The sequence below is a fragment of the Pygocentrus nattereri genome, chromosome 28 (assembly GCF_015220715.1).
Source record: "Pygocentrus nattereri isolate fPygNat1 chromosome 28, fPygNat1.pri, whole genome shotgun sequence".
NCBI classification, from domain to species: domain Eukaryota; kingdom Metazoa; phylum Chordata; class Actinopteri; order Characiformes; family Serrasalmidae; genus Pygocentrus; species Pygocentrus nattereri.
In genome coordinates, this window is record NC_051238.1 from 10,351,088 (window position 1) to 10,375,889 (window position 24,802).

The 24,802-nt window shown below is 38.3% G+C and overlaps 1 protein-coding gene across 1 annotated transcript; it reads right to left on the minus strand.

The window, feature by feature from the left end:
- Positions 1-104: 104 nt before the first annotated feature.
- On the minus strand, positions 105-24,215 carry ampd1. The gene is made up of 17 exons (XM_017716442.2): positions 24,084-24,215; positions 20,296-20,307; positions 19,114-19,119; positions 15,402-15,567; positions 13,782-13,899; positions 12,508-12,673; positions 12,048-12,267; positions 9,849-9,978; positions 9,533-9,727; positions 7,861-7,992; positions 6,292-6,455; positions 5,477-5,603; positions 5,155-5,318; positions 3,405-3,525; positions 2,865-3,038; positions 1,695-1,805; positions 105-724 (listed from the first exon to the last, which is right to left on the minus strand). The coding sequence occupies exons 1-17, from the start codon at positions 24,103-24,105 to the stop codon at positions 569-571; spliced, it is 2,184 nt and encodes a 727-aa protein (XP_017571931.1). The 5' UTR covers positions 24,106-24,215; the 3' UTR covers positions 105-568.
- Between the last annotated feature and the right edge of the window lie 587 nt (positions 24,216-24,802).

Genomic DNA, 24,802 nt, shown 5'->3' on the forward strand with positions numbered 1-24,802 from the left:
CCAAGCGCTGCATCATCTAAACGGGCAAGTCCACTTCGCACAAGTTCCACAGCGTCGTTTATTGAACAAAAAGGAAGAAGAAAAGAAAGAAACGCAGTACAGGCTGTCATTAACAAGCTGTGATTTATTGAGGGGAATCAGTGTTTTTCCCCCAGAACGGCAGGAAGCACAAGGCTTGCTTCACCACATCACTCCACATGTATCCTCAGAAAGGATGTCATTTACAGAAATCTCTCAAATGAGGTCGAATCCATTAACAGTGATAATAATATTAGTAGTAAATTCAACCAAAACAATCAGACGGCTCTGTATTGTTGATTTACATGGACACCAAGGAAAGGCAGCTCCTGCACATCTTATAAAGTCCTTGAATAACAAGAGTAGAAATTTAATAATTTAGTCAAAAACTTAAGTTTAGTCTTAGAAAACTCACATTTCATCCTCATTTGACAAATAAAATGCTCAGAAAAGGGATTCATATCATTCGAAGACATGGGCAGATTTATCAGCTATCAGTGGATCTGATGTCTGAGGTTCGATCTGTTGGGTTTGTGAGTGAACTCTCTGCCTAGTCACCCTTCACACCGTCCTGGATGAGGTTGAGCTCATAGCAAAGAGTCTCGTAGCGATAGGCCATACGGATCTGAGCCACATTTGTCTTACGGATGTCGTTGCCTTCCGGGCCCTCCTTCAGATAATGTTGCCCCAGGAAGTGAACCTTGTTCTGTTGGGACAAAAGGGACAAGGTGCACATCAGTGTTGACAATAATTGGAAATAAACAAAGTTGTAATGCAACAGAGGTACAAGTATGTATTAAGTAATGTTTATATAACTTAATATCTCACATAACTAAAGTACATCGCTTTCCAGAAGTTTGGAGTCACTTGTCTTATTAATAACTGCCGTTATTTTATTCCAAAATAACTTTGAACAGTTTAGATTAAAATGCTTTAAGACACCAGAAGGTTTTTTAAACAATTTTGTTCAAATATTTCATTATTTACGAACATTTGGGCTTCATTCAGCATCCATTCTTAAGAAACATAAGAAGATCCGTTCACGCAGTTTTTACGAAGATTCTGACATTCACCAGTGTTTTCTTAGGTAAGAACAATCTGTTGCACAAAGGTGCAAAAAACTCTGCGGTTGAAGAACACGTCATACGTCTGACAGACTTTCTCCTAGAACTTTTCTCAAGAACAAATTTAAGGAAACACTTGGGAAGATATTGCCGAATGAGGCCCAATGCTATACTGTAATGATCTATTTACAGTATTTTCTTGATAAGTTATCCACATTGAGATCTGATGTAGATGTTACATTTTATTGAAAACCTTATTCATATAGACATACAGCTTTCTTAATTATACAATTATCATCATCCTGAACACATCTCACATTTCTTCATTTCCTACAAAGGAGCAAAGTTGTACTATAAACTCATTTTATGCACGAAACTGCAACAAATATTGAATGAAAACAGCGATTCCAAACCTTTGAATGGCAGCGTATATAAAAATGAAGTCTAGTTCTGCACTAATTTACAACGGTTGTCTGTCATACGTCAAAACTAACATAAACCTGAATACCTTTTATTTACACAGCAGTAGCAGGTGTCAACCATATTCAAACCAAACCTACAGTAAGTGTGCTATAAAACTTGTCCTCAGTTTAATAAACCATGAGAAAATACCTCGTGAGACAGGCCGCTCTGCAGAACGCTGTTTCTTGCGATTTCACACATGTCGCAGGTGCTGAGCTTGAACACCTGGGCTGCGATGGCGTATTCCTCCATCAGGGGCTCCTGAAGGGACATGAGGTGTTCAGTGAATGAAGAAAGGAGAACAAAAAGTCCATTTCTGAGCTACGGTCACATGCAAAAGTCGGGGCACTGTGGATCAAATGATTGTTCTGAGGATTTTCCAAGAGAAATGAAAATATTAATTACAGAGAATGCACATCTACACATGTAGCCTTTGCAAAAAGTTATGCCACATTTGTTTATTTCAGGTTTTCTGTTTTCTCCATAGGTTAGACTCATGTAGGAGTATGAATAAATATGAATTGTGCACTAAAAAACAATCATATTTAGATTTAAGAGAATTGAATAGATTTAGATTTTAGATTTAAGAGAATTCATTTCACTCAGAAAATATGTAATATTTACATATAAGGTTACAACCTATACAATGAACAGCCAGTATCTTCAGTTCAGTATTTCTGTTTGATCTTTAATATAAAATTTTACTTTATACACCTTTATACGTTCACTCATCCCGGCTGCTGTGACTATAGATGACCCCTAGTGCGGCGTGCATGAGGCCCTCAGATATTGTCACTCAAAAGTTCGGAATCACTTCCCAAATTTATAATTCTTTTGGATTTGATATACAATAACATATTGAACCAGTGAAACAGATTGAAATAGTGTAAAATAGCAGCAGAATGAGTTTTTAGATGTTTTATTTGATATTTAAAGTATGTTGGAACAACAAGATGTTTTTAAGTGATAAATAGCTTACTGTAATTGTCTGTTTACAATACATTTGTCAGTTTATTTCCCTTGAGACGTGAAATGCAAGGCAATCAGGTCACTAATTTTATTACAACTCCATTGTTAAAGCTATAATTTCTCAGCTAGATCATCTTCAGCTCTGTTCAAAATACTGAGCGTGTTTAAACTGCATTCATTTTTACAGCTTCTTAGTTAATTATTGTAATTATTAGTATGTAAAGTTACACAGAGCTTGGCAGTCAGAATACTTTTATATGTTTATCCGCAACCAGATAACACTGACCCCAAACTTTTAAGCAATGATTCCAAACTTTTGAATTTTCACCTTTACGCCCAGTCAGATCTCACCTTGGTGTAGTGGAACTGCATGGGGTCATCGGTGGACAGGGACACCATCAGGCCCTTCTGGTGGAACTCCAGCAGTGGGTTCTTGTTGTATTCCAAGAAGAGGCTGTTGTTGCTGAGAGGAGACATGGCAATTGGGATCTGGGTCAGGAAGTACAGATACTGCAGGACTGGACTCTGCAGGACAGCGAGACATACAGGACACAGTGATTACGTGATTACACAGCTGAGGTGTTAGACGAGCTATGATAGCCAACAGTCTGCAGTGTACTTGTGTTTTCAGAGCAATGCTAAAAGAATACTTAGAAAGTAAGAGCACTGAACCAAACTTAGTCTTGAGAACATGTTTACTCCTTCTTTGATGCCTCAGGATGTAATACTGTATTACACCTTGTATTTAAAAGCCACATCATTACCGTCTGTATTTTAAAAATCCAAAAATAATAAATAAAGTTTCAACGTTTGCACTCCTTCTCATCAGTTTTCAGAAGGCATAGTTATGAAGTGGCGCCCCCTGCTGATTTGGGCAGGTAGCACACTGACCTTCTTGAGGTTCAGGCCATGAGAGATGTTATCAGCGGTCATGAAGCAGGCCAGCAGGTGAGTGACCGCTCCAGCCTCTCCACAGTGAGGCCTGAACTGGAACGTGTTCATTCCTCTCTCCCTGAAAAAAACATGGGCATGTATTAAGGATGGCCATGTTGTTTCAGATTTGAATGGACTTCCATACTTGAATAGACTTTAACAAGAATAATGTAAATACTGTAAATACTGTAAATTATTCTAAAAATCAAGTAGGACATTTTAGCCACAGTGAAGGTAACCAGTTGCAGTAGTAATGCTGGAGATTATGATATTCATTTAAATTGTTGTTTTGGTGTTGAAGAGGTTCAATAACAAATTATATCAACATAATACCTATGCTGAAATGATTTGTGTGTTTATTACTGCATTTTTAAACATTTTCAGTAAATCTAGCCCAAACACAATAGACATTTTAGACAAAATTTGACGTGTGCTCAAAGCATATAGTCTTGTTTCACAAGTCTTTTGTTGAGTAAGCTTTGAAAATTAACGTTTATCAGTGGGTTTGAATAATCAGGAACAAGAAACTCTGTAACTGTTTTATTAAAACCAACAAACGTACAGGAGGCCAGGAAATATCTATTATAACTATTTCAGAGGTGCACATTAAATAAGGCTGAAGTGATCATTTTAACAGATGATCATCCACTAAATGTAAACTTTCATCTTCTTCCATCAGATTCTCATTGAAGAGTGCAAAATGGATGATATAATAGATTAAAAACACTTATGCCCAGTGTGATCTTGCTGTTCAACAAGATGAAACTGTAATTTGTTTTTGTCTTCCTGACATATGCATGCTTATCTGTCTGGTTTCAGAAACTGTCTTATATCTAAGTAGAGATGTGTGGCTGCTTTTTGAGCAGCTAGCACTGGTGCTAGAAAAGTTGCAAGTGTTGTAGCACAAATTACACTGTTGTAGCACTGAGATAAAATGTCTATACTAATACTTCTAAAAAGTAATCCCGCTTAGTGGAAAAAAATGATCAATTGTGAAAAATCCTGTGAAAAGACAGAAGCAGCATGTACAAAGTTTGAATTTAATTTTAATTTGTAAAATATTACAGAAACACACAAGGGGACACTATTAGCACTGAAGTAACTTTTTTGCCTTATTAAAAGAGATAAATCCACACATGAACCCACACCAGCAGGATTTTGGAGAATGTTGCTGTCAGAGGTTTGTCGTTACCTAAAGGTAAGGCTCACCTTTACTAGATATGAGTTAAATATTAATTCATTAACTTAAAAAAAAGGTGCCAGTGAAGTGTGCTTCAAGCTCTCAATCCAAATACATCTTTTGTCTCATTTTTTTACGGAGGCTAATGGTAAAATCCCAAAATGTTGTTAATGAAACAATTTATGTGCATTTTATACTTCGCAGCTCTCTTTGTTTACAGATATTTAAATTTGTCCATTTACCTGATGGCTACAACTACCATAAACATTAGAATTGAATAGATTAATTTCTCCTGGCATGTGAAACAGCACTGTTACACTGCACAGCCCAGATCCAAGTAATATTCATTTGCATGGTGTCTTGTTGATATGTGTATGTGACTGTAAACCAATGTTCTTATTGTGGGATAAGGAGGAATGAATGAATGGGATCTATAGAATAATTGGTTCTATAGAATCATAGGACTTGGGTTTGCGTTCACACTTCATGACATGTAAGACTGAGTTCCCACTCAAGCTGGACACTTACTTGCGCAGTTGATTGAGTATAGCGATGTTGGCATACATGTAGTAGATGTAGTAAGTGTAAGACGGGTTCTTCACAATGTCCCACTTTTCAGGTTTGGGGCTCTTGGTGGAGAACATGTGACCACTGTGTTTAGATTCATCATCCACGCTGTCGAAGCCTGTGACCTGCAGAGAGGATGAAGGAATATTTACTGTATATATAAATACAAAAGAGAAGAACAATGTAATAAAATAGCTGGACAGTGTTCTGGATTTCTTCTTTATTCCATGTTCCTGACCATATTTATATATTAAAAAAAAACTTGTTTCAGGGCATCACTCACATGCTTCAGGAAGAGGCTGAGCTCAGGGTTGGAATGAGGATCGATGGTGGCCTGGAAAACAGGCAGGAAGATGTTCTCCAGCATTTTCCCAAAGTGTGGCACAAAGTTCCTGCCTCTGAAAATGTCACTAAATGAGGAGAAAATAGAAAAACACAGAGTTAACCCAAATGCTGTTCTTGTAGAACAAAGTGAGGACTTGGAAGCAGAGATGTCTGAGTGACATTTACAGCAAAAAAGGTTCTGCACATCAAATAAAAGCTGTTGCTAAAGCCTAATTAATGCCATTGATAGGCACTTTAAAATAGTGTACATGTAACAAAAGAGCATTTTCATAATTTAATTGTGCTGCATTTGTTGCAGCAGCATAGACAACTATACTCCATGTGGATGAGGCTGAACAATTAATTTTCAATTTTCAAATCACAAGAACTGCAGTTTTAATGATATCCCACAATGCTGTTTTAAGTTGTAAGTGGGAAATGTAACCTAATAACACAGAGCTTGTGAACTGTGGTCTTTGCGGCTAAAAAAGGCATGGAGCTTAATTTATATAATGCTAATATAAAATGAATGTAATGTTGTAATATAGCTCAGAAAACTCACAATTCAATGCCCCAAATCGCTCAGGCCTACATGCAGATTACTGACGGAACTTTCTGTTAATTAACTAGATTCACTCATATTGACTATACACAGTGAAAGGTGTTCTGCAACTCCGCATGATGAAAAAGGGACAAACAGACAGAGAATAAAAAGATCTGATGTAAGAAAGTTGATTTTAAGTGTGTTACTAAAATTCATTTAAAACCACATACTAGATTCTGGGTACTTGGATCATCCACATGAGGTTGGGGGAGTACACCCTGTGCTTGATGAACCAGCCGGAGAGCTTTGTCCACTCATTTGGATTGCAGCCATAGATGGAAAGACGAGGCTCAGCATACTGGTACCTGGCATCCTCAAGGTCACTAGCCACTTCCTGTGCCACAGAGATTCAGACTGATTGTTATAAGACACTGTCCTTTTGTCCTTTCAAGTGTAGACTAATAATCGTAATAAATACAACATAAACATTTTGTTGAATTGAAATTGTGCAACAATATTTTACTTCTACTTATAAACGCAATCTGGATGCTTACAATTTCTACTTCTGATAGAATTTCTGAGTGACTTTCAGTAGTCGATGAAGTACACAAATCATGTACTGGAGTTAAAGTAGAGATACTCAAGGTAAAATATTACTCCAGTAAAAGTAGAAGTTCCTCACTTTAGACCTCCATTTGAGTAAAGGTACAAAAGTATTTGCCTTCAAATGTACTTAAGTATTGAAAGTAAAAGCACTAAAATCATTTTTATGACAAGACTCTTACTTTATCAACTCATTTTAGATTAAAATACTTCAGTGTCTCTCTCGTAACTCCAATCTTTTAATAGAGTGTCATTAATTAGTGACATTGATGTCTTTAAAATGATCATAAGCACAAAACACTGAAGGTAAACAGTTTCCATCAGGGAGAACCGAGTGGCTCTGAAATCACTTTTACACACAAGCAAAGTTTCAGTTTAAGATTTATTTACAACTTAGTTCCAAGTTTAAGTTTAATAAAAACTGGCTTTAAACTCAGGATCACAGATGAGCTCCTTTACTATGTTGATCTGTAGGCCTCTGTTCATAAACATAAACCAGCCCAAACTAATTTACTATAAAATGAAACGGTGTTTGTAGAAATTCAGAAAAAAGCCGCATCAGTCTCGACTGCATATGTGGACATATTTCTATATTGTGGTCTATTTACACAAAGTTAGGTTAGTTCATCATTTATGTTGAACAGACTCTCCCAAAGTTTTACGCTGCTGCACTGACGTTGAACCGTGTGCTGCACTGGGTCGGTATGACCAACAGGTCCAAACAAGTTCTAAATAAAGTGACCGCTGGGCCCTGATTGGTGTTACATGTTAAATTTTTAAGCACACAAAAACCAAAAGGAACGACAGATTTTGCAAAATGCAGTGGAGAAAAAGTAAGATATCTGACTTTGAATTGTAGTGGAGTGAAAGTAAAAAGTCGCCCAAAATGGAAAAACTTAAAAGAAGAGTACTTGAAAAAACTACTTAAGTACCCTAACGAATTACATTTACTTCATTACTGCCCACCACCAGTAACTTTCAACAAACTAAGAGTGAGGAATAATTTACATCGAATTACAGTATGTCTATTATCTGTGGCTATAGCTGTGACTTCTAAGGGTTCTTCAGATTAAGGGCAGTTCCAATGGAGAATGTAGAGCTAAGCTGACTGCAAGGGAGAGTCACTGTAGAGTTGAACTGAATTCTGTGAGTTATTTCATCTCTGGTGATTTTACAGTGTTTCTTCTAGTTCTTACCTTGATGATGGTAGCAAAGTATTCTCCTGAAATGTGGTTCTCCGTCTTCAGATAAAGGTCACGCAGCTCACTGGCACCCACAGGGTTGTACTTGGCGTTGAACTTATCAAAGCGCTGGAAGGTTTGTCTGCCCTACATGTTTGGAATCAGGAGGATCAGAGGACACAATAAATGTCAGAGATGTAGATATAATTAGCTTTCAATTATCACCTGGGGTGAGACAGATTCTTCATTTCTGAGGCTGGCATAGCAACCCCTGAACCCTCTGAACTACAGTCTCACAAATGAGAGTACCTCAGGGGTTCTTTAGTAAAGATGGTAAAATGGTTCTATTTACAACCAGGAACCTTTGCATGATTAAATGGTTCTTTGCATCATTAAGCGTTCTTCAGATTGATGGAGAATGTGCTGTAGATGGTTCTATACAGAACCGTTTTGAATAGGGGTCTATATAGCACCAAAAAGGGTTCTTCTATTGTTACAATGTCAAGCCTGTAACAATATTAGAACCCTTCTTGGTGCTATATATTCTGTATAGAACCACAGAAAACACAGTCTACATCAGTCTTTAGCAATGCCAAGAGCCCTTTAATCATGCAGGGTTTTGTGAGTGTTCATGGTTCTATACAGAACCATTTTCTTTACTAGAGAACCTTTGAAGAACCATCTGTTTTTTAAGTGTATCAGAAGTGTCAACAACACTTTGCAGTTGCTTGTTGTCTGGTTGGAGGATTTAATTGTCTTATTTAATTATTTCTTTATAGAACTATAAAAATAACATTCTCTCTGTGAAAAGGTTTTATTCTGAATCGCAGTTCTTCTCAACAAATGTTTAAAGTCTTAAAAATAATACCTACTGGATAAAATAAAGCCTGTTCTATGAGTTTAAGTCAACCTGAAATCAAAACTGTCATTTTTCACTTGTTAGAGGGTAATTCCACAGTTTTTTATTGCTGCACATTCCAACCATTGAGATGTAAACAAAGTTATTCAGAGCGGTTTGATGTGGAAACGGTTCATTGTGGAGAAACTTGACTCTTAATTTCTTCATACTGGTGGTGATTGGAACCAGAGGTCATGATGTATACACAAACATAATAATAAAAACATAATAATAATAATAATAATAATTATTATTATTATTATTATTATGACCTCTGGTTCCAATCACCACCAGTATAAAGAAATTAAGAGTTAAGAAATTAACTTTATTTATAGATCACTTTTCATACTGTTGGAAACTCAAAGTGCTTTAAAGCTTAGCAGTAATACAAGAACTTATGAGTATTCATTTAAAAGCATATAAGGCAATGACACAGAGCATATTAAAAAGATAGCAACAGCAAAATAAATGCAGAATTGAACTAAATGCTAAATTAAAGAGATAGGTTTTAAGTGTTTTTTAAAAGTCTGCACTGAGCTTGACTATCTATTTCATGTAATAAATGCATGTGATGTAACTTGTAGATGCATTAAACAGATGCTTAATTCTGATGTCTGGTTCCTATCACCATCACTGTGAAAAATTCTGACCTGGCAAAATTCTCTAAAATGGAGCATTTCACACCAAACCCCTTTGTTTCCATCTAAATTTGTGCAAAATTGCAGAGAAGCATAATAGTCTATGCAATGTGATTCTGTGTCATGTAGTGTTATATAACGTAGCTCGTACAGCGTGCACGTCCAGTGAGTCCACGGTCAGGTCATAGGGGTGCATCTTGAGGGAGGCGAAGACCTCCTTCAGGGTCATCTCTTTACCCTTCGCGCTGTACACCACTCTGTCTGCATCCACGCGGTATGACTTCTTGATGAAGCGCAGGAGGTGCTTCTGATTCATGCAGGCAGCAGCATGAATGTGAGTGTCAACCTACAGAGACACAGAAACGCAAGACAGTCCATGTCAACAAACACAAAGAAAGTTTACATATTTACTTAAAGTACGATCTGAACCAGGATGCCCATTAGCAATAATGTGACCTAATCAGTACCTTCCTGCAGTTGTAGAAGTCCCTGTGAGGGTTGTTTTTCAGTTCTTTCAGCTCTTCCATCTCATTCAACATCTCATGGACGTTGAACTTGGACCTGAGGAACTTCAGGCGACGGTGAGTGTACGTCTTTCTAAAAAGTCCCAAAGACATACAAGTGAACACATGCAGCTCGTTAAAAAGAACTTCATTCATTACTTTTGGACTAGAGGGTGGGTGGGTGGGTGGACTGAATTTTGTTGTCCGAATAGACTGATAAATCAGTGTGATGATCAGTTATTAATCTCAGTGTTACTGAGCTCTGCTAAAGACTGAGTAGACTGATAAATCAATGTGATGATCAGTTATTAATCTCAGTGTTACTGAGCTCTGCTAAAGACTGAGTAGACTGATAAATCAATGTGATGATCAGTTATTAATCTCAGTGTTACTGAGCTCTGCTAAAGCCTGAGTAGACTGATAAATCAATGTGATGATCAATTATTAATCTCAGTGTTACTGAGCTCTGCTAGAGCCTGAGTAGACTGATAAATCAATGTGATGATCAGTTATTAATCTCAGTGTTACTGAGCTCTGCTAAAGACTGAGTAGACTGATAAATCAATGTGATGATCAGTTATTAATCTCAGTGTTACTGAGCTCTGCTAAAGCCTGAGTAGACTGATAAATCAATGTGATGATCAATTATTAATCTCAGTGTTACTGAGCTCTGCTAGAGCCTGAGTAGACTGATAAATCAATGTGATGATCAGTTATTAATCTCAGTGTTACTGAGCTCTGCTAAAGCCTGAGTAGACTGATAAATCAATGTGATGATCAATTATTAATCTCAGTGTTACTGAGCTCTGCTAAAGCCTGAGTGGACTGATAAATCAATGTGATGATCAGTTATTAATCTCAGTGTTACTGAGCTCTGCTAAAGCCTGAGTAGACTGATAAATCAATGTGATGATCAGTTATTAATCTCAGTGTTACTGAGCTCTGCTAAAGCCTGAGTAGACTGATAAATCAATGTGATGATCAATTATTAATCTCAGTGTTACTGAGCTCTGCTAAAGCCTGAGTAGACTGATAAATCAATGTGATGATCAGTTATTAATCTCAGTGTTACTGAGCTCTGCTAAAGCCTGAGTAGACTGATAAATCAATGTGATGATCAGTTATTAATCTCAGTGTTACTGAGCTCTGCTAAAGCCTGAGTAGACTGATAAATCAATGTGATCAGTTATTAATCTCAGTGTTACTGAGCTCTGCTAAAGCCTGAGTAGACTGATAAATCAATGTGATGATCAGTTATTAATCTCAGTGTTACTGAGCTCTGCTAAAGCCTGAGTAGACTGATAAATCACTGTGATGATCAGTTATTAATCTCAGTGTTACTGAGCTCTGCTAAAGCCTGAGTAGACTGATAAATCAATGTGATAATCAGTTTGAATTGAGCAGTTTCTTCTGTAGTGGACATGTTTACAAGTGATAAACTGAGCATCGATGCTGCAATGGACTAATGCATGCATGCATTTTGTGGGAAGTTACACGCTTTTATCAAAAGTCTACATAGTTACCCACTTTATAGTCAAATTTGCAATGCTGTGTTACTGGGATATGGTGAATTGTTTGCTTAGTTCATGAGAGGGTAGAGGACTGCAGCAGGTGTTGAGATCCTAAATAATATATTGAGAATATTGTAATGACATTTAAATAAGTGCTTTTTTATCAAGCAAATTAACAGAAGAATTAAATGAAAGCAACTGGCAATCAGTAACAGCAAGTAACAGTGTGAATAAGATCAAAGTAACATCAGAGTTTTTCCTATGTGCCCTACCAATATTTATTTTAAGTGTATTCTGAATGTGTTACAGTGTATTCAGTATTCAGTCGTAGCTGCTTTTCCAAGGTATTCTGCCCAACACTGATTATAATACTAGCCAAGAAAATTAGAGACAGTAGCCTTTCCAAAATAGACTAACAAAATGGGCTCTGAGAGATGCATGTAAATGTCACTTAGGTGTTCTAGCTATGGCTGCACGTATGTGTATTTTTGTAGTGTCAAGACTTTGGGGAACATTGAAATGAGGGCTAATATTTGATCTTCAAATATTTTTGAGCTTCAAAACAGCTGTTGAACTGAAATGAATGATTCTTTAACCCCTTTAACCCTTGACATCAGCCAATTAGTACTAATAGTACTTCTGGAGAACTTACGTTGGGCCCTGGGCTATAAGGGCAATGAGGAAGTTCATGTCATCAATAAAAGTGGTGAGGTCAGGAGTAGGCAGGGGCAGAGGCTCATGTTTATCTGCAGCTGCTGAATCTTTATAGACATAGATGACACCATCCCGCATGCGGGCCACGTAGCCAAGGTTGGGAGGCAGAGACTTTGCGTCGAGAGGATCCTCTCCTGCTGCAGGAGGGGGAGTGAAGACTGCAACACAAAACAAAGGCCATCATACTCTCAGACTGTTAGATTAATTAATCAGAAATCACTGCTATGAAATACGCATTTGATAACTTTGCTTATTTGCAGCTGTGTGGATACAAAGGCTGGCAGAAACAGTAAAGAAGTTCACCTGAACTTCTCATCAGTTTATCCAACAGGAAGGGACTCTGAGCACTACATCATAGTCTGTTTGCGCGATGGACCCATTTAATCAGCCTTTCCTACCTGGCTGCACCTGGTGCTCCGGCTTCCACACCTCTCCCTCAATCTTGCGCAGGAAATGGGATGTGGTGCTGGGGTATCTCTGGAAGGCTAGTCTCATGTACTTTTCCCTTATGGTCAAAGCACGGTACAGACCCTTGCAGGCCAGCTCAAAGTCATCCATGGTCACCTTAAAGGAAAACATACTAAATATGCATAAATGCTTAAGACAAATGAACAAATGTTCAAATGTTTGTAGTAGTGACAAAAATTATGCAAAGAATTTTAGAGGAAAAGCACAAACTGAGTTAACGAATGATACTGAGTGGGCCACAGCCCACTTCATATGTACGATTACAGAAGTCAGAGAGTCTTTTTTTTTCTGTCTGAATTTACAAGACCAAATTGTAAGGAATTTTTTTTTCGATAACTGCATGAACTAAATGCAAATTTTTATTTTATTTTATTGTAACAGCTCCCCTCAAATTAACTGAAAGTGTGTTTTATGATCACTCATATCACTATATGCTTACAATTCATTGCTGAAAGCCAAAAATCTCAGACACTGTGTTATTTTATAAAAATAATTTTTATAGGGTAGATCACTGAAGAGACGCCATCTGTTTATAGTTTATAGCCCAGATTTGTGGAAAAGTGGGTCGACTTTCAGTAGAAAAAAAACTTCAGCTTCTTTTATTATAAGGATTTAAAATTACATTATCAATCTATTTGACTGGAAAGAAGACAGTTAGAAGACCTTTTGAATGTAGCTTATGAAATATGAAAGTTATGAATTAGAATTAATAACCATTTGTCACTGTGTTTTGCACACTGTGAAATTAGACCTCTGCATTTAACCCATCTGTGCAGTGAAACACCCACATACATCCAGCCCCCATCCCTAACCTCCAGCCCACAACAGCCCCATGAAGAATATGACGAAGTGCATTTTGGAACCACCGGCGGTCTCAAGGAGTTGAAGACATTTTGAACAAGCAAAAACTGGCTGGACAGTCTGAGTGGTTAAAGTCATAAGACCTGCATTATGCTAAATCAGCTGTCTTATGTGTGTCCTTTGCCTCAGTTCTCACTTTAAATGTCACAGCTGGGTTTCTGAAACTCAATCTAGGGGTGGCCTCTGCTTTCTTGTGCTCCTGCCCTAGACGAACTATTCCTGCACTTGGCCTGTGATCTGCAGGTTTGCATGGGTATACTTCATGTTCAAGTTAAACTTGGCCTTGCATATCTCAGAGTTTGATGACAGACCAGACTCATGGAGCTTACAAATGTAAACCCACCCCAGCAGCATAGTCTCCAGTGATGGACACCCTCTGGAAGTGAGGAACCTCCAGGTAGGTTGGTTTGTCCTCCATCAGAGAAGCAAAACCATCTTGAGTCCGGATGATGTGCTTCTTACTATGAAAGAATAAAAGTCAGAGTTAAAGAAAATTCACCTGAAGTTGTTATACTGACTACTAACAGGCTTGTACAGTGTGACAGTTTAGCCTGCAATTAAAAATATGCTGTAAAAAGAAAACCTTTTCACGCCTGTGTACAATCTATTCTTCGCTATCATTGATTTGTATTAAATCAGTGAGAGAAACAAACATAACCTATCTACTAGTTGGAGCACTGAAACAAGAGGTTGCTAAGGTGGCTAATGATGCATGAGAACTTGTTAGCCTAATAGCTTTATTAAAGTACTATAATGCTAAACAGTCCATGCAAGGTGGCTAATAATTAATGGAAAGTTGTGAGGAACTGTTGGTGTTGCCAAAATAATTTAAAGCTTAACAGAATCTGTTACGTGGCTAACAATAACAGAAAACCTGTTGGGACCTGTTAGCATTACCAAAACCATGCTAGCATAGCACAGTTGGCCACCAAACTAGCATATGCTGTGTTTTGGATGCTGGATGCTGGTCAACTGCTCAGCTAAACCAGCACCAAAACAGAATGAACTAGCTTAGACTAGCTTGAAATTCAGGTTTAAGCTGTTTTTTTTTCAGTAGGGTATAATAAGAACTTGTGGGGGGCCTGCAAAAATGAAAAAAAAGGTTTAACTTTAGTTTAAGTTATTTGAACTTCAAATAATAAGTTGACAGAGCATAAAACATGGATTCTTGTTCTGCTAATAATGACCTCAGAACATTAAGGCTTTTAAAAGTTAAAACCAACCCACTTTAATTTTTTACAGTGTAGTGCTCCCAACAGGTGACTAAAAATGAGTGAAACCTGTTGGCATTAAACCACCACACTTCCCAAAGTTTAACACACTGGCTGTGGACTTTAGAAACTTTGGACAGAAAGAAGTGATGAGCCAAAAATAACATTGCAGTCATACGTAGTATAAAATGTCTATAGTGCTCTATTAGCTTGTTCCTTTGATTCAAGCTGGTCTCTGTTGGTGGTTTGGCTGGTCGCCAGAAAAACCAGCAGACGCTGTGTTTTGGATGCTGGACAGCAGCAATGGTGGTTACAATGCTGATTGCCAGCAAAACTAGCATGAGTTGTGTTTTAGATGCTGGTATGCTGGTCAACCACACTGGGTGACCAGCTAAACCAGCACCTAACCAGGATAAACCAGTTCACACCAGCTGGAATGGATGCTAGTCTGTGCTGTTTTTTTTCCCCACAGGGTCATGTACAAGAGAAGAATTTGTAATTTAGACAAATAATTCAAATGAAAATATTGTCTAATAGGACAAATAAATAGTTCTCAACCTGCTGTATTTCACATTTTGTTGTGAAATTGAACTCAAGAAGGGCTTGTAAATTTGCTGACTGGTTGAAGTGGGTGTGCTTGAGATGAGAAAGCACAAACATATGCCGAGCTGTGGTTGTCAAGGATGAAGTGTGGGACAAATGAAGATCACGGACTCCAGGGTGAGGGATGTTATTTGTTTTTCACTCCTCACCGTCTCTCAATATCATCATCAGTGGCTACGTGGTGTGCCAGCTCCTGGTTGAGAATGGGGCAGTCTTCAGCCACGCCGAACAGGGAGATCTCCTCTCGGATGTCTTCATCTTTGGTATCAGAGCTGAACACCTTCTCAGCAAAGGCACGCGTACGATCGTCTGTTTCTGATATGAAACAAACACACGCAAGCAAAGTTTATTTAAAGCCATAATTTTTGGGTTCCATGCTTGAAGGCCCAGAGACTGCGTGGTGCAATCAATGCAAGCAAGAATGGATGAAGGAGAAGCTGAAGTGTTTTTTCTTCAAAGCAAAGCAAAGGACACAACAGAACAACAAAGCACAGTAAGATAATGACCTAAACTCTCTCAGGTAATACCTTACTATTCTTCCTATAAACCAGGGCTGCCAAATCCTATTCCTAGAGATCTACCATTCTGCACAGTGTAGCTCCAGCCGTAATTGAAGTTAATAAGGGCCTTCCAGGGCATCTGAGTATTAGAGTTGGGTGTGTTGTGGATCTCCAGGACCAGAATTGGGCACTCCTACTATAAAACATATAAACATAAATACAAGTGCATACATTCCTTTTTGCGTTGGATGTATTATTTGAACATGGAATGCGTTGCCAACAAAATGCATACAGCAGCTTACTCTATGTGCATCAGCTGTTTATGAGGTACACTTACTTTGTACAAACTCTCATTAGCCATTTTGCCAGAAGCACCTACCATATAGGTAAAGACACTGAGGTGGAACTGATGACTTTTTCAGCAACAGATGAACTACAATCTGTAATTTTAAAGGTAACCTTTACAATACTATTTCATAGTTAATAAGTAACTAAGCAGGAACTAAGCAGGAAAGAATGAATCGTGCTGTATTAACACTTAAATAACTACTCTTAACTACCAAGGACGACTAGTTAACTACTCAGTAGGTAATAATGAACCAATGATTAGGGTAGTTTACTAAAAACTAAGCAATAAGTACGGAGTCTGACAGAGAATTACTTAGTAACTATGGTTTCTTAGAATAACTACTCATAAATTACATATCAATTCAACATTAATTGCTCAACAGCTCAGTCTAACACGTTTCCTGCTGAACTATTAACCGATATAGTGTATTCCAACACTTCTAACAGTAGTGAAATACACTACACAGTGTACAGTCTCTACAATATAATGGATTATACCCTCTATTTCTATTCACAGAAACAGGTATCCTTAAAGAAGGCTGGGACATCACTGCTGCTGTTCTATATCAAGAGCTAATGATGATCAGGAACAATATATATGAAGCAATGGTAACTCATTATTAATGAACTAGGAGTTAATGATGATCAGGAACAATATATATGAAGCAATGGTAACTCATTATTAATGAACTAGGAGTTAATGATGATCAGGAACAGTATTATAAAGTGAAACACATAGCAACTCACTATTAATGAACTAGGAGTTAATCATGATCAGGAAAAGTATTATACAGTGAAACGCATGGTAACTCATTATTAATGATGTAAATAAGTTGTTTATTGACTCATTTTTTATTTGTAAACAGTCCAAAATGTGAAAACACTCTTGGATTAGCTAGCTATGAAGGAGAAAGTCTGAGAGCTGAGACCAATCACAATATATTCTGCTAGTACTTTAGATAGATTTAGTTTCACATCTGTGGCACAAAGTTTTACTGCCTATTAGCTTAGCTCACATTACCTAAATTAACTAGCTGTATTAATTAGCTAGGGTGTGCCATGAGTCTGATTCACTCATCATACATCTGGAGATACAGCAAGTCAGAATTAAAATTTGAACAGAATTATCAAACTAATCCACTGAGAACACAGGATTAATTGTTCTCCTTTTTAAGCACTAGCAAAAACCTAATGGGCACTCAACAGAAACACCAAAGCTATCAAAATAAGAGTCCTGTCCAACTCTTCTGTTAAATATTGTTTTCACATTTGGACTGTTCACAAATATAAAAGGAGTCAATAAACAGCTTTTTCACTCTTACTTTTTTCAAAATTTCTTTTTGAAACATCATTTCTTTACGGGTTTTATTTCTAATGTAGTTCAATTTATAATAGTGTTCCTGATCATCATTAACTCCTAGTTCATTAATAGTGAGTTACAATATGTTTCACTTTATAATACTGTTCCTGATAGTCATTAACTCCTAGTTCATTAATAGTGAGTTACCATGTGTTTCACTTTATAATACTTCTCAGATAATCATTAACTCCTAGTTCATTATTAATGAGTTACTATTGCTTCACATTCAGATATTTCTGTGAGCCCTCTTTTCAACTGACCCTGCCCTCAAGAGGACATTAAAGGACTGTTCAGAAGAAACACTGGCACATGTGCTCCTGCAGAAAAGAATGGTGTTTTCTTTTCTAAAGATGAGAGGTAAGCAAACTAGTCTACTGAATACTGAAGTATTTTAGCATTTGTCTCATTTGTAGGCTGATGTACCCGTTGGTTCCCACTGCCAAATATGAAGATGTACATTAGCCTTTTAAGGTTTCTGATTAAAACAAACAGGAGGGACACCAGTCATTACAGTATGGTGTTCCTGCTTAGCTCCTGATTAGTTTCTTATTAACTACAATACAGTATTGTGAAGTGTTACCATTAGAAACCTAAAAAGTGGAACTATGTGGTAGGTGTTTCTTATAAAATGGCCATTCAGTGTGGGTATGAGGTAGATGTACTTAATAAACTAGTAACTCAAGTGTACATTTGACAATTATGGAATAACTTTGGTGATCATGTGTCATGAGGCATGCTTTGGAAGCAGACATTGGCCAGCATGACTCTTCTGAAACCAGAAAATCAACAGGTGATATTTGCTGAGAACCTCCATCAGCCACCATGCACAGCATGAAGACCTGATCAAAGGGGAATTCTGCATACATAATTAAATCGGTAGGATGTCAACAAAGTCATTCAGCGCTGTTTGATATTCTAAAGGGTGTTCTAAGGCAACATAGTACTCAAAGAAAACGTATTGTTTTAGATTTACTACGCTTCCATGATCAAAATTCCATCTGCAGACTCAGAAGACAACATCTAGGTTCACTGGTCATTTTGGATGATAAATAAAACGGCTGTATTTGTGATGTAGACATTGCAACCTTTGGTTCCTATTGCAACCCTTGGTTCTACCACCACTGTAAGTCAGCAAGTTTCTCTACAATGCCCAATTGGACAATAAAACCACTGAGAATTACTTTGTTTACATCTTATAGATTTGATTGTTTGGAATTCCCCTTTGAGACACAGCTTACATCAAGTCGGGTAAAAACAAATGCCTAAACAATTTATAGACTAAGACTAAGGGTGTCAAACTCGGCTCCTTCTAGGCCACAGCTCTGGAGAGATTAGAGATTTCACCTCTTCTAATTTGCTAATAACAATAATAATAACAACAACAATAATAATAATTATTATTATTATTGCTGTTATTATTATTATTCTAATAATTATAATAATAAACACAGAAAGCTAAACTTTGCAGCGCAGCAGCCCAGCAGGAGCTTTGCTTGATCTAGATGCAACTGTCTGTATGATTTGCGGCATAACAGTTTCTCAAAAATGTCTAGATCCTCCTACAACTCCATATTGTATTCTCATGCACATAGTGATCTATGAAGCACATATAACGGTTCGGTTGACGACAGGCCGGCACTTCTCCATACTTACTGGCAGCTGAATGCGTATTTGTCGAGAAGAAAATGTACAGGAAATGTCAGCCAGGGTGAAAAGAAAAGGAGGCAGCAGGTTAGATTGAGGGAAGGTCAGATAACTCCCCTTAAATCTACAGCTTTCGTTCACAAAACATTTCAGAAGCTCCTCAGAAATCCCACAGTTATATCTAATGGAATCTTCATGCTCATCAAATTATATATTGTCCTTGGTTAAATGAAACCATGCTACCAAGGTCTTTAGATAGTAAACTTTTATGGCACTGCTTAAGTAATGTATATGCAAATGAAGTAATGCAACCAAAGTTACACTCAGTTAACCCCTCTTGACAAGTAGATGGCCGATGGTCAGTTAGAGGACACAATATGTGGCAAGCAATTATATGGATTTGGAGGAAATGGATTATAGGTAACGATGAAATATATCAAATGACAGATAGATGGACTACTACTTTCTTTTACATATGCACGATTCAAGCTCTGTGCAGGAATGAAAATTCTGAAATTCTCCAAACGTAGCAAAAGACGAATGCGTATAACTCCGGGCATCTTGGGATGGATGCTAATCAATGGAACCTCATGGTACCATTTATTCATGGCGCCATTTATTCATTTATGTGTTCACCTTCCACAATTTTCAGCCAATATGCAGCACCAAGAGTTCAAAAATGAGTTCATAGCACTGAATGCCAGGTTGGACAAACCACTGGCGAATAAAACAGTCTACTATGTTTATTAGCTAATCGAAACTAGGCCGGTTGGAAACGACAACAGTGAATTTGCTACCTTGCTAACAGTAGCTAAATTACATGATGCCTCAAAATAGACAGCATTTGAATTAAGAAATCACTTTGCATGCATGTATTTTACTGTCCAACTTGGCATCTGCTGCTATGTAAGGACAGATTCTGCTTCTATGCCTGGAAAAATAAAATACTGTGGCACTGCATAGAGTTAAGACCACTATAGGTGGACAGTGAACAATAAGCAAATAAATGGAATTCACACTGGTCAAAAGGACACATTCCACACCTTAGAACATAGATCCCTTCATAGAAGGTTCTCTTTTTCTAACACTTATTGTGTATGGGGACTGGTGATATACTGTTTCTATACAGTATCTGTCAGTACATGCTTCCCCACATTAGCCATTCGTCCTCAGGGAATCCCTGATACTTACGCTTTCCCTCCTCTGAGTTAGTAAACGTCCCCATCAGACAAGGGACAGGGACCATATAGAAGGGGCAAACAAAAACACTGGTCAGGAATGGCAGAGATAAAACATGGGATCTGATTTACCAAGGCCTGTAGTGTACATAAAGAGTGAGCCGGTGTGCCCCTGTAGTGCACAGTCTAATATAGCTCAATGTTTCCAGGTAGAGAAGGGAAATAAACACTTCTCAGCCCTTTTCCCATCCTTCTCCATTTATTGCAGCAAATGTTTGACACAGTATCTCAAAATAATGGCTTCTTTTCTAAAAAATAGTAATGCATTTGCTTCATACTTGTGCTTACAGGCTCAGTGTACAAGAGGTGGCCTACACTCTTAAAAAACGATGGGTCTTCAAGGGTTCTTTAGTAAAGAAAACGGTTCTATATAGAGCCACGAACACTCACAGAACACTGCATGATTAAAGTGTTTTTTGCATTGTGAAAAGGCTCTTCACATTGCTGGAAAATGTGCTATAAACAACCTATAAGGACCATTTTGAAAAGGATTCTATATAGCACCAAAAAGGGTTCTTCTGTTGCTGACATCATAGCAATAGAAGAACCCTTTTTAGTGCTATAGCAAACAATTTACAGCACATTCTCCATCAATCTGAAGACCCTTTTCATGAAGCAAAGACCCCTTTAATCATGCAAGGGTTCTTTGAGTGTTCATGGTCCTATATAGAATGATTTTCTTTAATAAAGAACCCTGAAAGAACCCAGGTCTCTTCAGCTTTCTATCAACTGAAGTGTTTCTATTTTTCACCCTTAAAAAAAACCCTGGTCACTGATAACCTATTCCGGTCACTTGGCTGTGAACTCTGAATATACTTAGCCAGCACGTGCAGAGCAACATGCCCAGCTGCTTTTATTGGTTACTCTGAAATTATGCCTAACACAACAGTGGGTCTCTGGACCTCTTTCAATCCTGTGCAGACTTAATTCAACTGATTTGTGCAATGTAACTGTGGCATGAACTTCAAAGGTCTTCTTCACCCAGACATGTTAATGTGGCCAGGTGTGAATGTAAGCACATTCAGTCAGTGGGCACAGGCTATACCACCTCATTTGCACAAGGCTAACTGGACCCTACCAGCTTCCACTTATTATTAGCAGTTAGAATTTTTCTGGATGAAGTATTTTAACGAAGGTACGTTTTAACAAACTTGTAAACTTCATTGAGGGATGGTACATGCTAGCATGAAACTTACGCTAATACATAAATGGGTTTGAAAAGCGTAGCTGCTTGAACTTTTTACTTCTCATACTTCTACACACTGTGTAATGTAAGGAATTCCTCCAGTGCCTTTGAGGTGGCACTTCTTACATCAGAAGAGATATTTCACATTATTGTGAGTCCTTCATCAGCCTTTCTGGTATTCATTTTAAGCTCAAAAGGAGATAGTTTGAAAAACTGAGACAGAACAGTTGCTCTCAGTTCCAGTCGTGGGAAGTCCCTGTGTTCTTTGGGACTTCCCTTCAATATGATGAAACAGGTGCAGGGGTAGTTTCCCAGATCCAATTTATGCCTAAACCTAGACTCAAATGATGTTTCAATGAAGAATCACCATGGGGCATTGGAATTTAATCCCTACCCCTTAAACCTAATACCAGACAGGTATTAAGCCTCACCATGGGCCATAGTTTCCTTTTTAATGTAAAATTTCCATTGAAAATCCTGAGTAGGCCAGCATGTGGCTTACATACTCTTCAGAAATAAAGGTATGAAACTACCACTGGGGCAGTTCCCCTCTTGTCGCTGGGTGGTAATGTCAAGGGTACATCTCAGTATCTTTAGTCAGGGAACATACTTGTACCATAATCAAGTGAAATGATATTTTCTAAGCTGTACTGACTTCACACACCCTGTCTCGTCTCCAGGCTTGAGTTTTAAAACATTCGGCTATGAAAAGGTATAAACACACGCTTTTCTCCAGGAGAAACCTCTTTAAGGTACACAATTGGACCTTAAAACCACTGTTGTATCTTGTGTTACATTATCTGCACCAAGATGAATGAAAAATGTACCTGCACAGAACCTTTATTACTAACAGTGTAGGGTAATCCATATGCCCCCTTTCGAGACCTAAAAATGTGTCCAGCTAATGTTTCTAAATTGTCTAAATATGTCCAGGGTTTGGCTTTGCTTTGCTGTTGACATTTGCTTTCTTTAATCTGCCCTGCCCCGTCCTCCTGCCCACAGTGGCCTCTTGTTTTAAAAAATAAATAAGTAAATAACCCACTATATGCACCCTATCTTGATCCCTATTTGGGAGACCAATCTATTGAGTTACTCTTCCAGATCAAGAATAAAACTGATCGGAGACTAATAATTTCACAAGTGGGAGTCACCATAGGCACTACAGTTTAGTCCAAGACTAGGATTAATCCATATGGTTTCTCAGACAGGGATCAAGCCTGATCATTGACTTCACTTTCCTTTTATAATCTGCATTCAGAACTGTTTGTAATCCATGCCCAAGATAATCTCTGCCAGGGAAACTGACCCTGGGTGCCCAGCCTTCCCATACCCTCCACACCTGCACATTTCATTAGTTCTGTTGTAGTTATAAAATGATTAATAACTAGATTGAATGAGGGCTCAATGGGTCAACTAACGCCCAGGAAGCTACTGCCTACGACAGTCATCTCAAACTGGGGACCTTCCAGGGCAAAGTGCTGTTGACATTAACATTTACCCTCCTCCAACACTCCGATTTCAGGTCAGGAAGGCCTTGCTTATCAGCTGATGAGCTGAATTAGGTGTTTGAGGCAGTCTGCTGAGGCTTGCTGTGTTTTGGCTGGTGAGGACTGGGTCCTGACACATGTACCCTACGGTTTCAAAGAAGGGAAAACACTACACAGTTGTACTGATTCGGATTTGGCTCCATTTAACTGCATCACCCAAGTCATATTGTGCATGGCAGTCTTGATCTCATACATTAAAACAGTGGATGATTACACTAATCAATCTTAGCTGGACTTCTCTACTCCCTCAAGCAGAGCCTGCACAGTTAGCAGTTGCTGATGGGGCTCAAGTCTAAATCTAAAACTGGAGGCACAGCAGTTTGTCTGTAGTAAAAACCTAACACGCCTTCTCTCTTTCGCCCACCATGAATTAAAATGTCAGGGGACTAATCTCCAAAGCTGAACCTGAAATCAGATGACTATTAGTAAAAGAAATCAGACTTAAAAACTCTGAAGTGTTAATGCAAGTTTATGATATAAATGATTATGCAAGTGCCATACAGTCTCACAAAAGCTGTCCTGCAGTAAAGTTTCACCAAAAAAAGATTGGGATATAGGAATCTGACCCACCAGCCCAGTTACTGATCACATTAAAAACTGACCCACTAAACCAAAATCTGGCTTATATTTACTGTAGTTCTAATCAGAGTGTTAGTGATATCGAAGCACTTCCGAAGCACGATCGAAGATATCGAACACTTCCAAGGTGGTGAAGCACTTGCTGTGTAAAAATAGCATCACGGAAAAGCTCCCTTGAGGAGAACACTATTCCTCGATTGCAAACGTTCACTGCAGCTGCACCAGTGACTTGGTGTAAAGAGTGAACTCCATACAATGGATAACTTCTTTACAGCAGCTAAATAAAAGCACATTTTTACTTTTCTTCTAATAAAATGTTTTGTCAATCTCACTACACATGTTGTAACACCTTTATAAGTAACGCTGAGGTTTATAAACCGAATCTGCTGACTTGTAAAGGCTTTCTGGGTGGTGCGGTCAGACACTCACCTGGTACCGCAACCTTAGGCATGTTGGCGGTGCGTCTGGGACACTAGCACACACTCACTGTAGACAGGCTGGGGCTTGACCACGCCGGTCAGACACTGTTTGCTGGCAGCGGAAAGTGTGCGGCTGCCTGCTGCTCAGCTGCAATAAGAAGCACCGGCTGCTGAATGTAACCAGAGCCATGTACCCACACTGGATACGAGAGCATGAGGGCTCCAAGCTCTATTTTAGGTGTGAACAGCGAGGTTCAACTGAGACAGAGTGGGGGGCTGAGGGGCATTATGCAAGATAGGCACTGGGAAATGCACACAAACACACATGCAAGGACAAGGACACGCTGTTCTCACACACACACACACACACACACACACACACACACACACACACACACACACACACACACACACACACACACACACACACACACACACACACACACACACACACACACACACACACACACACACCAGAGAACACCCTTTCACTTATTTAGCTTCTGGTCAAAATGGACAATAGTTACAATATCTGGAAATTACAGAGGGCTCAACACCTACATTTAATACAACATTTTTGTCCATTTTCTGCTTATATTATTTTATTGTTTGCATTCTTTTTTAGGAGACTTGCTTTCAGTTTGTCAGAGAAATCTGCAGGGATATTCTTCCATACCTCCAAAATTCAGTCTTAGAAGTTGGTTGCATTTTCTATTCAATCAGCAATCT

Bases quoted from the DNA above. Each gene is read 5' to 3' on its own strand.
- ampd1 (XM_017716442.2), bottom strand. From the start codon at position 24,105: ATGCCTAAGGTTGCGGTACCAG. The intron at 13,900-15,401 runs GTGAGGAGTGAA...ATTCTTTCATAG, and splicing joins GATGATGATATTGAGAGACG to TAAGAAGCACATCATCCGGA. The intron at 12,268-12,507 runs GTAGGAAAGGCT...TTTGTGTTGCAG, and splicing joins GGAGCACCAGGTGCAGCCAG to TCTTCACTCCCCCTCCTGCA.